Genomic DNA, 13,152 nt, shown 5'->3' with positions numbered 1-13,152 from the left:
GCTATCGCCGGTTCTGGATTGTGCCTGCATGCAGGCACAATGTAGTCATTTCGCTCACTTCACTGCTGTGATGTGTGCTGAGCGGTCTGTGCTAGATCGTTCAGCACACATCTCTAGGTGTGTACCCCCCTTTCCAGGCCTCCCTGCATATCTCCCTGATTGTCCCTTCCATAGCCGTCTCTCATTACCCCAGCCATAGCATTCTCGCTGCCAGTTCCTCCCATATAACACTGAGGGGTAGATGCATTAAATGTCGTTATGGGGAAGAAGTGGTATCAGCACACATTATGTGCGCTGATATCACTTCTTCCCCCTATGTGTGAACGCTCGGTGACCGTGGCGCTATGCTTTCCTGTCTATATCTGCACTGCTATCTACAAGATCATCAACACCTGCAGCTATCTATTTTGACAGCTACAGGTGTCGTTGCCCATTCACCATAGCCAGGACAGCCCTGTCCATGGCTGTAGTGGCTGCTGGCTCTGGCCTGCATAGGAGATCTCGTGCATGCCCAGTGGAGCTGGCCTGGGGGAGAGACGCAGCACATCAGCACTAGGCTGATGCACTGTGCGCTCTTGGAAGGATTGCTAGAGGGGGGAATTTTCACTCCCCCACTTAGCCATCTAAGATGTTTATTCATCTTGGAGCTACTGCTTCCTGCGTCCCCTTGGGGGCAAAGCAGGAAGTACTATACCTGCATGATATGTGCAAGTATAATACATCTCCCCCTGAGCCCCTCACAGGACAGTCTGACCTCATAGCATTCACTGACGCTCTCCCTCACTGACTGCATTACAGCCTCCCTAACATCAGTCACTGTCCCACGTCAGAGTACTCACTGACCCCCTCCCTCACAGCTCACTCGCTGCCCCCCACAGCACAAACTGATCGCCTCACAGCACTCACTGCCCCATTCACTGTCCACCTCACAGCACACCCTATCCCCTTCAAAGTCCCCCTCACAGTATTACTCCCTCCTTCACCGTCTATCTCACAGGACCCCCGGAACCTTCTCTAAGAACCTCACAGCACCCCTCCAATCCACTTCAGTGTCCACCGGTCACAGCGGTTACCCCCCATCCCTTCAATAATGATGCCACCCCTGTGGCAGCACAAGCATACTTACCGGTTTCACTTTGGTCTGGTCTCATATTCTTCTGTGTGCGGCTGACTCTCTTTTTTTGTTTGAGGGCTGCTTGTTCGGGTCCCCTACAGTCACGGCACTCAGTTATATGTGACATAAGATCTAACAAAGCGCATTCACACCTGCTGATGCAGAGTAGGAGTAGCTTGGGTACGCGGAGATGCTCTGATTTGTTATGGCACAGAGTATCCAACCAGTCGGGAAGCAATCTTCCTCCTGTGTGCTTTCCGCAGTCTAGCCGTGTACATGCAGAGCGCGGCTGCAGTCGGTCCTGAAGCACAAAAACTGTATTGGCCTGGGGGCAGATGGCACCCTGGCCCAGCTCGCCACTGTTCTCTAGTGAATGTATTGTGTCGGAATGTGCATGCGTGAGGTGTATATGTATATATTTATATGGGCACAGATGATATGCTACTGAATTTAAAAATCAAGTTCGTAAACATTCAATCCTTTCATGTTTCCCTTTTGTCTATTACCCTGTCTTCCTCCCCCCCCCCCCCTTTTTTTTTTTTTAAACCCCAACCCTAATATCTTCTTACTGTTTGTCTCACTGCTATTTAAATTATTTCTATTTATTTTTCTATGGTCCCTTCTCTGCTCCACTAGTCGCTCATTCTCTGGAGTCCTTTCTCCTGTCTAACATTCATTGATTCCACTTTGTGTGTGTTTCTGTTCTTTTTAGTATAAAAATCGCATAACTCGAAGTGGAGAGCTAATTGTCGTATCACAAGTGAGTCGGTACCAGATGCGCAACCTGGCAGACTGCCTGGATAAAATCCAAAATATGATTTCTGAGGCCAGCCAGAAGCCAAAGCCTGAAACAGAAGATGATCTTAAAGTTCGGCAGATCAGGTACAATGGTGCTTTGACAACCACTGACATGTTTTTGAAGTGTTTAGGTTCGCTATGATGATATAGCTAAATAGACACCATCCTCCTCCAGTGGGGTTGGGGGTGCAATGCTAAACGAAGGTGGTTAATTTATGCTAAAATACATGGATTTTGGAATGTCCATCCGCAATGACTGTGTGCTAAGAAAATCTCCTTGAAAAAATGCATGTTAAGTCATATTGCAATAACAGGTTAGTAGAGTGTCGGTGGTGCTGGTGGACTTACTTGTTTCTTCAAGCTGGAATCTCCTGTCTCGCCCGGATCTCCGCACTGGAACCCCCAACAGAAGAATGGAGAAACCTTTTCCCAAGGAACCCCAAACAGCCTTCACAGGTTCTGATGGTGACTTGGTGTTTATTAATCAGGAACGTAACTGGTCACCACTGTGGGTTTAATTAGTTAAACGGCAAGGTGCAACTCACAGTAGGGTAAGACAATGCAAACGGTAACACATAATAGCATATAAAACAGAATATGAAACACAGTCTTAGCAACGTCATAGAATACCTCAGCCTACAGTTCAGCGTAATGCTGGCCATACATCAGGTTGATATTGTGTACGAATACACTTATCAATGCGTTAATTGACACATTGTGTGCAAATCGTGCATGTTTCATGCACGATTATGATGTGCAGCCCATATTATCCATCATAATCGTATGTACATCATACCATGTTTGATGCATCGTACGATTTTAAGTGGAATTTCCCTGGGTGTTTTGTGGGGGGTTTTTGTGAGGCACACCGTCAATCGTTTAATGACCTGTCATGTGTCCAGAGCCCCAAATTGTGTGTCCACAGCTGCCGGGGGAATCGAAGGGAAATTGTGCCTTGGACCGAATGCTGGTCGTCCTAGTGTATGGCCAGCATAAGACTAGTACATTAATCACTTGAAGTGACCTTAGATGTCCACCGTGTGGCAGTCTTGACTAAACTTTACTATAAAGGGTTTATGGTAGCCTCCCTTACGTCCACAATGGGCAGGGATGGCTATGCTGAACTTCGATGTTTACTGTAATGCACCTTGAATTAACGGGTTAAGTCCTAGTTTGTCAGAGTACTGCAGAGTCGGTAGCATGCACTATTTATCACAGAAGCAAGCAGACAGAAATTGGCTATTAGCAAAGGGTAAAAATACATTACACAGTTCCTCCTACAGACATGCAGTTAGAATTGACAGCAGTGCAACTTGGTATCTTTTCTAGAAAAGCAAGAATGCAGGGGTAGCAGCAGTAAGGTGGTGACTCCCTCAACAAGGGTAGATCTGTTAACAGTGCAAGCAGAGGGGAGTTAGAAAACAATAGTTCCTCTTATAAACAAGCTTCCTGTCCTACAGCACTGGGATGGAGTGGATCCCTGTGCTGAGTGTGATTTCTTCCTAGTACTTATGAAAGTCATATTATTAGTCCCTGCACATTCAGGTACCTTAGCCTACTTGCAGACTAAAGCTGGGTTGGGGAGCAGAGGGGTTTAGTAGCACTCTCAAGTCTCTCTTAAAGATGGCCAGATTAGCGTTTTTGCACAGCAGCGATCATGTTAGAACTGCGCGTGCCACACAGCCTCTGCCTGATTGACCGGCAGAGGCGTTCACTGGGCGGGCCGGCGGAGTTTGGCTGCCGTTTTAGGGGTGCGGTCCGGGCAGCGGTGGCTGCGTGACGTCACACGCAGCCGCTGCGACCATCACAGCGACTGATAGCTCCCTGCCTGCGCTGGTGAGGAGCTACTCTTCAAGTACAAAAGCATCGCTGCCGTGCAATGCTTTTGTACTGGTGCGACGCGGCCGGGCCTGACATGCGATGCTGGGCGTTCCCCCGCATGTCAAGGAAGCTGATCGTAGATGTGCTAAATTTAGCACATCTATGATCAGGTCTGAATTAGGCCCAAAGTACAATATCCAACACTGCTAGAATAGGGCTGAAATAAGTAAACTGTCATTATTTTATTATAATCTAATGAAAAACTGTCTAAAATAGATGAATTGCATTATTACATTTAAACATTCCAATTTAACATTACATGCTTTGTAATATCTGCAATAGCATTATTATTATTATTAAGTAAATACAGAATAATTTGTGTCTTGATACAAGGTATAACTTTAGTTCAGCAAGCTGAATTCAGCTCTTATACTGTCTCTCCAGAATCCATCACAGACGTATGTTTGTTTATTCGTGAACGTTAAGTCCCACTTACCAATGGTTAATCAAGAGACGGAGTGCCAAATTCAGTATGGGATGTAGTAGTGTGAAAAATCGCACAACTACAGCCCTTTACAGTAGCATGTCTGGGTCAATTCTGCCCCGATTGCCACCAGCAATCCAGAGCCACCAACAGGCTAAAGCTTTAGACTGTCCCAGGATGCATTGCAGGGCCTCCTCTGTATTACCCCGCCTCCAGGCACTGTGCGCTCAGTTTGACTTGGTGCCTGCATAAGCAGGTCACTTAACGGGGGGCTGCGCGGGCAGCCCGGAAAAGGCTATTTAGAAGACTTCAAGGGCTATAGCACTTTATATGTCAGTGTGACATACTGTGCTGCGGCTCCATTACCTCCCCAGCAACGTCGCATACTCCCGCTGGCTCTGTTTCTGGGTACTTGCGGTTCCTAGGCTCACCACCGCAGACGCTTTCCTGGATCGCGTGGCTGCTTCTCAGGGAGGAGTTAAGAGGGTCCCCCAGACGGGACCCGCCATTAAATCGCGTTCTGGTCGCGATCTTAGGAGACGGACCGTGACGCTGACGTGGACACTGTGGCCGTACAGGGACCCACTATATCCACCAGGGCAGGTAAGCACAGGTCGGATAATACGTTATCCATTTTTAATAAGGCTTCATAGTACCAGGTGGTGAGAATCAGCATAGGGGATAAGGCACTTGACCTGTAGCCCCTCCCCCAGCTCCTGGTGTCGTCTACTGCTGGTGTTTCCGCCCTGGAGCTGCCTCACACTCTCCCTTACTCCCTGACTGAGACGCTGGGTGCCATCTTCTAACAGTAGCTGCGACTGGTGTCCGGGACTACAGGGCAAGGTCTCCTCTGTAAATCTGCCTGATTTATCAGTGCTGTTATCATTACATTCAGGAGGCGTCCTCTGAGGCAGGTGTAATGGCGGCCAGGGCGTTGACTACGTCCATCCTGGCTTGCCAAATTCTGTGGTTGAGGTCATGGAAGGTGGACCTTGACTCCAAAAAGGCTGTGGAGCTACTCCCTTTTAAGGGAGACATCTTGTTTGGGGAGGATCTGAATAAGATTGTGACTAACTTAGCGGCTGCTAAAACTGCGTTTCTCCCAAATACTAATCCTTCTACACAGAAGGCAAAGCGTACCACTTTTCATTCCTTTCGACCTCAAGGGAAAGCAAAAGGTCAGGCATACCCGAGACAAGCTCGTGCTCCCAAAACCACTAAGCCCAAAGCAAAACAATCCTGGGCTGCCTGTCAGCCTGCTTCCAAACAAGACAAGCCTGCCGCATGACGGGGCGGGCCTCCGACTGGGGGATCCCATGGTGGGATGCCGACTTCTGCGATTCACCCAGGTCTGGTTACAGACCACTTCAGACGCATGGGTGCGAGAAGAAGTCTCTCACGGGTACGCAGTCTTTCAGGAGACGTCCCCCTCGCCAGTTCCGACCAACGGTTGTCCCTTCGAACAGTTTGAAGGCGCATGCTCTACACCTGGTTGTGCGTTCCCTCCTGGCTACAGGAGTGGCAGTGCCGGTCCCCCAGTCCCAGAGGGGCGGAGGATCCTACTCGACTCTGTTTTTAGTCCCGAAACCGAATGGGTCTTTCCGGCCTATACTCCACCTCAAATCACTGAACAAATTTGTGAGTGTGTCCAAGTTCTGTATGGAAACGCTGCGGTCGATTGTACTGGCCATGGAACCCAGAGATTATATGGTATCCCTGTATATACAAGATGCCTATCTGCATATACCTATTGCCATATCGCATCAGCAATATCTGCAGTTTGCAACCTTCATTATCAATTCCAGGCTCTGCCGTTTGGACTGGCCACGGCCCCTCGGATCTTCACCAAGGTTATGGACGTGATGACGGCTCATCTGCGTCGTCCGAGAATCAGGATCCTGCCGTATCTGGACGACTTGCTGATCCTGGCGAACTCCCAAGAAGTCCTTCTCAGGCATCTACAACTGACGCTAAACTTACTACAAGCCGACGGGTGGCTCGTCAACTGGAAGAAGTCCTCTCTGGTCCCTGCTCGGAGCATTGTGCAACTGGGGGCACTGCTGAACACACACAGCCAAAGACTGTTTCTCTCTCCAGAGAAAATCCTGAAACTTCAGGACAGGTTACGATGCTTCCTCTCTTGCCCAAGAGTGTCTATACACTCGGCGATGTAAGTACTAGGCCTCATGGTGTCGGCGTTCGACATGGTAGAGTACGTACGCTCAGTTTCATTCCCGCTCTCTACAGTGGTTAATCCTTTCCGAGTGGGATGGCCTGCCTCATCGGATCGGGTTTCAAATTATCTCCTTGACTCCGGAGGTTCGTTTGTCACTGAGCTAGTGGCTACAGGACCAACAGTTGAGCAGGGGCTGTCCCTTCTGGATTCCCCACTGGGTCCTCCTGACTACGGACGCCAGTCTGAGGGGTTGGGGCGCGATGCTGGAGCAACACTCTCTCTCCAGGGTCGGTGGATCAGGGAGGAATCTCTCCTCCCGATAAACATTCTGGAATTGTGGGCAGTATTCAATGCTTTGACTCTTGCCCTGCCTTTGATACAGAACAGGCCTGTTCAAGTACAATCGGACAACACCACCACGGTGGCTTACATAAATCATCAAGGCGGCACTCGAAGCCGCATGGCAATGATGGAAGTATCAAAAATCCTTTATTGGGTCGGAACGCCATCTGCCAGCAATATCTGCAGTGTTCATTCCGGGGTCCTCAACTGGGAAGCGGACTTCCTCAGTCGTCAGGACGTACACGCCGGAGATTGGAGTCTTCATCCGGAAGTCTTTCAACTCCTAGTGGACAAGTGGGGCCTACCAGATGTAGACCTGATGGATTCTCAACACAATCACAAAGTTCCGGTCTTCAGATCAAGGACAAAGGATCCTCAAGCAGCGTTCGTGGACGCACTGGCAATTCCATGGAACTTTCAGCTGCCCTACGTGTTCCCTCCAGTGTCGCTCCTGCCCAGGGTACTACGGAAGTTCAAGCAAGAAGGAGGAATACTAATTCTAGTCGCTCCAGCGTGGCTCCGACGGCATTGGTTCTCAGACCTGCAGAGTCTGTTGATAGAGCGTCCTCTTTTACTTCCTCAACACCCATACCTCTTTGTTCAGGGCCCTTTTGTCTACCCGGACCTGGCCCGTTCTGGCTTTGATGGCGTGGCTCTTGAAGCTTCACTCCTGAGGGCCAAAGGCTTCTCTGAGGCGGTAATCCAAACTATGCTAAAGGCCCGCAATCCGGCTTCTACGTGGATTTATTATAGGGTCTGGAATTCTTACTTCACCAGGTGTGCGGCTAAGTATTACGATGCTTACAAGTTTAGTACTTCCAGACTTCTGGCTTTTTTGCAACAAGGCCTGGATTTAGGACCTCGTCTGGCCTCCCTCAAGGTTCACATATCTGCCTTGTCGGTGGGATTTCAGAGTAAATTTGCATCTATTCCTACATTCACTCAGGGCGTACTACGGATTCAGCCTCCCTCTGTCCCTCCTGTGGCTCCATGGGTTCTGTCTGCTGTCCTGAATGTCCTGCAAGAGACTCCATTTGAACCTCTTGGGTCAGTGGACCTTAAATGGCTCACAGCCAAGGTCCTGTTTCTGCTGGCTATTGCATAAGAGCAGTGCCCATTTTCCCCCCACAATTGAGATTTTACCTAAGGGTGAGTTTCTCAGACTTAGGAGGAATTGTTCTACCAAACAAACATATCTGGACAAAAGTAAAGAACTAACAGTCAGACTTCGGGAAAGGGGCTATAGTAACAAACTTATCAAATCGGCAAAATATCATGCATCCCGGATTGAGAGGGAAACCCTTATCTTCCCACAAGATGAAAAGAAGACTGAATCTACGGTAGTGAGATACTTTATTAATTTCTGTCATGAATGGAGAGAATTACAGACACTGGTCCAGAGACATTGGAAAGTTTTACTTATGGATGAGGACCTGCAGAAAGTTCTGGGAGACAGACCTTCCTTTAGCTGGAGAAGGGCCAGTAGCTTAAAGGACAAACTGGTAAAAAGCCATTTTGTCAGGAATCCGACTCGAAAGACCCCATTGAAAGGTACATACCCATGTGGTAAATGTAAAGCCTGTACTCTTATAATCAGAAAGGATCAGATAAGTGATAGATTTGGCAACAATATCAAACTGGAACAGTTCATCAACTGTGACACCATGGGAGTGGTATACTGTCTGCAATGTAGCTGTAATTTAAGATACGTGGGTATGACAACCCGCGTACTTAAACAAAGAATCTTGGAGCATGTGGGCAATATAAGGAATGCTGCTTCAGACCTAGCCAAACATAAAAAACTCACGTCAGTGGCTAGACATTTCATCAGATATCATGATGGACAAACACACGGATTACAGGCCTTTGGTTTGGAACGTGTCAGACTTGGAACACGTGGTGGAGATTTGAGTAAAGAACTACTCCGGAAGGAAAGCAAGTGGACGTATAGACTAAACACAGTGAGCCCTCATGGCTTGAATGAGATGATAAACTATAATGTCTTTTTATAGACACACTTTATATGTCTTTGGTTTTTTAGGTTGACTCTCCTCCTGTTAACACTCAACATCACATATTTCTCCCATCGATGGAGTGTGTAACTTCGTATAATAATTCACTATACAGTTGAAATATACAAACCATATCCCACCTTCTTAGGTATTATATGGTGCCCATGTTACTATCTTCCTCACTTACAGCGGGCCTTAACTCACCGATATGCATATTACATAAATATTTTTTACAGTCGCCCAGTATCTTATTTATTTATATTATTATTTTTTTTTTCACCCCACAGAAGTACAATGTAACTCCAATATAATTGGGCTTATGTCATTCCATTATCATTATTATTTTTATTATCTATTTTTATTTTTTTATCATTATTTTCATTTTTTATTTTTCATTATTATATTTATTTCTATTTTTATTTTATATTTTGTAATTTTGTTATTTTTATTTATTTATTTATATTATTTTTATTTTTTTTATTATTATTTTCATTTTCATTACTCTTTTCCCTATTTCTATTATCATATTTATTATTTATCATAATTATTTTAAATATCATATGAGGATTTTTGAGATATCTAATCTACATCCATATACATATACTAGTATATATCCCTCATAGTTCTATATAGTGTTCCACCTTTTTGCATTTTTATATAATCACATCAGCAGTAAATTTTATTTCTTCTTTCCCCTTCTGTTAATTAATTTTGTACTGCCTTCTCATTCTCATTTTTTGCGTGTAGCCTTACAACTTATTGTTATATTTTCATATTATTGCCAGGTGTCTATTTATACTTGAATAAAAGAGACCATTGGGTACTAATAGAATCCATACTTAGCACGTCTACAGAGAATTGTGTTCCCAATTCATAGGGAATGGGAGACGATGCTAGAATACTGACACCTGAGACATAATGCACACACCAGGTCTCATCAGGTACTAGCACAGGCCTAATTGATAGCCCCCCCCCCCCCCCCCCCCCCGCTCCTGATTGGACATCACCTATTTTTAAACAACACCAGCACCCGGTTACAGGGTGTCTCACTGAGGAAGCCGGAAAGCGAAACAGCTGTCTGAGGCTCAGTGCAGTGCAGCCGGAGCCGTACACCCTGACATCCACGCGTACTCTCAGGTACTTTTCATTTCGAGTGACAGCCGGCGGGACCGCATGGTGGGTAACGGGGCCTGCAATACCTTGCGGCATCAGGACCGTTACTACCATTAGGGTCCCAGCAATGTCACCTAACTACTTTCTTCCAGGCACTATAGGTGTAAGGAAGGTACCGCTCACCTGGCATCAATGTATACACATATGCAAGGAAGCAGCATACATTCAAAAGGGGATTGGTGCTCTTTATTTTCATCTTATTGATACTATGTTTCTTAAATCTTTTCTCTGACGTCCTAAGTGGATGCTGGGACTCCGTAAGGACCATGGGGAATAGTGGCTCCGCAGGAGACTGGGCACAACTAAAAGAAAGCTTTAGACTACTGGTGTGCACTGGCTCCTCCCACTATGACCCTCCTCCAGACTACAGTTAGAATCTTGTGCCCGGCTGAGCTGGATGCACACTAGGGGCTCTCCTGAGCTCCTAGAAAGAAAGTATATTTAGGTTTTTATTTTACAGTGAGATCTGCTGGCAACAGACTCACTGCAGCGAGGGACTAAGGGGAGAAGAAGCGAACCTACCTAACTGGTGGTAGCTTGGGCTTCTTAGGCTACTGGACACCATTAGCTCCAGAGGGATCGACCACAGGACCCGACCTCGATGTTCGGTCCCGAAGCCGCGCCGCCGGCCCCCTTACAGAGCCAGAAGCAAGAAGTGTTCCGGAAAATCGGCGGCAGAAGACTTCTGTCTTCAACAAGGTAGCGCACAGCACTGCAGCTGTGCGCCATTGCTCCTCATGCACACCTCACAGTCAGGTCACTGATGGGTGCAGGGCGCTGGGGGGGGGGGGGGGGGGGGGGGCGCCCTGAGGGCAATATAATACACCTTGGCTGGCAAATCTACACCATATATAGTCAGGAAGGCTATATAGGTGTAAAAATACCCCTGCCAGAATTCCAGAAAAAGCGGGAGAAGTCCGCTGGAAAAGGGGCGGGGCTATCTCCCTCAGCACACTGGCGCCATTTTTCCCTCACAGCTCCGCTGGAAGGACGCTCCCTGGCTCTCCCCTGCAGTGTCAAGCTACATAAGGGTAAAAAAGAGAGGGGGGGCACTAAATTTAGGCGCAGTATATATAATATAAGCAGCTATAAGGGAAAAAACACTAATTTATAGTGGGATCCCTGTGTTATATAGCGCTCTGGTGTGTGCTGGCATACTCTCTCTCTGTCTCCCCAAAGGGCTTTGTGGGGTCCTGTTCTCTGTCAGAGCATTCCCTGTGTGTATGCGGTGTGTCGGTACGGCTGTGTCGACATGTTTGATGAGGAGGCTTATGTGGAGGCGGAGCAAATGCCGATAAATGTGATGTCACCCCCTGCGGGGTCGACACCTGAGTGGATGGTTCTGTGGAAGGAATTACGCGACAGTGTCGACTCCTTGCATAAAAGGTTTGACGACATACCAAATATGGGACAGCCGGCTTCTCAGCCTGTGCCTGCCCAGGCGTCTCAAAAGCCATCAGGGGCTCTAAAACGCCCGCTACCTCAGATGGCAGACACAGATGTCGACACGGATACTGACTCCAGTGTCGACGACGATGAGACTAATGTATCTTCCAATAGGGCCACACGTTATATGATTGAGGCAATGAAAAATGTATTGCATATTTCTGATGTTACCCCGGGTACCACAAAAAAGGGTATTATGTTTGGAGAGAAAAAACTACCAGTTGTATTTCCTCCATCTGAGGAATTAAATGAAGTGTGTGAAGAAGCGTGGGCTTCCCCCGATAAGAAACTGGTAATTTCTAAGAGGTTACTAATGGCGTACCCTTTCCCGCCAGAGGATAGGTCACGTTGGGAAACATCCCCTAGGGTGGATAAAGCGCTCACACGCTTGTCAAAGAAGGTGGCACTACCGTCTCCGGATACGGCCGCCCTGAAGGAATCTGCTGATAGAAAGCAGGAGCATGGATGTGCAGTACTGCAGCTGCGTGGTCAGATTCCCTGTCGGAAAATATTGATACCCTAGACAGGGACACTATATTGCTAACCGTAGAGCATATTAAAGACGCACTCTTATACATGAGGGATGCACAGAGGGATATTTGCCGGCTGGCATCTAAAATAAGTGCAATGTCCATTTCTGCCAGGAGAGGGTTATGGACTCGGCAGTGGACAGGAGATGCAGATTCTAAAAGGCACATGGAAGTTTTGCCTTATAAGGGTGAGGAGTTGTTCGGGGATGGTCTCTCGGACCTCGTTTCCACAGCAACAGCTGGGAAATCTACATTTTTACCCCATGTTCCCTCACAGCCAAAGAAAGCACCGTATTATCAGGTACAGTCCTTTCGGCCCAATAAGGGCAAGCGGGTTAAAGGCGCGTCCTTTCTGCCCAGAGGCAGAGGTAGAGGGAAAAAGCTGCAGCATAGCCGCAGATTCGGCATACAGGACTGGGTCCTGGTGACCACGGATGCCAGCCTTCGAGGCTGGGGGGCAGTCGCACAGGGAAGAAACTTCCAAGGACTATGGTCAAGTCAGGAGACTTCCCTGCACATAAATATTCTGGAGCTGAGGGCCATTTACAATGCCCTAAGTCAGGCAAAACCCCTGCTTCAAAACCAGCCGGTACTGATCCAGTCAGACAACATCACGGCGGTCGCCCATGTAAACCGACAGAGCGGCACGAGAAGCAGGACGGCGATGGCAGAAGCCACAAGGATTCTCCGATGGGCGGAAAATCACGTGTTAGCACTGTCAGCAGTGTTCATTCCGGGAGTGGACAACTGGGAAGCAGACTTCCTCAGCAGGCACAACCTCCACCCGGGAGAGTGGGGACTTCATCCAGAAGTCTTCCAACTGATTGTAAACCGTTGGGAAAGGCCACAGGTGGACATGATGCCGTCCCGCCTAAACAAAAAGCTAGAAAGATATTGCGCCAGGTCGAGAGACCCTCAGGCGATAGCTGTGGACGCTCTAGTGACACCGTGGGTGTACCGGTCGGTTTATGTGTTCCCTCCTCTTCCTCTCATACCAAAGGTACTGAGGATAATAAGGAGAAGAGGAGTAAGAACTATACTCATTGTTCCGGATTGGCCAAGAAGAGCTTGGTACCCGGAACTTCAAGAAATGATGTCAGAGGACCCATGGCCTCTGCCGCTCAGACAGGACCTGCTGCAGCAGGGGCCCTGTCTGTTCCAAGACTTACCGCGGCTGCGTTTGACGGCATGGCGGTTGAACACCGGATCCTGAAGGAAAAGGGCATTCCGGAGGAAGTCATTCCTACGCTGATTAA

The 13,152-nt window shown here is 47.9% G+C and overlaps 1 protein-coding gene across 1 annotated transcript in view; it reads left to right on the top strand.

Moving 5' to 3' along the window:
- The window catches only part of MRPL58 (mitochondrial ribosomal protein L58), a 68,883-nt gene that overhangs the window by 43,235 nt on the left and 12,496 nt on the right, over positions 1-13,152 (top strand). The window contains exon 5 of the mRNA XM_063960664.1: positions 1,827-1,996. Coding sequence (XP_063816734.1) covers positions 1,827-1,996 — 170 coding nt within the window. The remainder of the gene's footprint in view (positions 1-1,826; positions 1,997-13,152) is intronic.

Source organism: Pseudophryne corroboree, chromosome 3 (genome assembly GCF_028390025.1).
Source record: "Pseudophryne corroboree isolate aPseCor3 chromosome 3, aPseCor3.hap2, whole genome shotgun sequence".
Taxonomy (NCBI): Eukaryota; Metazoa; Chordata; class Amphibia; order Anura; family Myobatrachidae; genus Pseudophryne; species Pseudophryne corroboree.
Note: the sequence above shows the minus strand (reverse complement) of the source record. Positions and strands in the feature narration are given on the sequence as shown.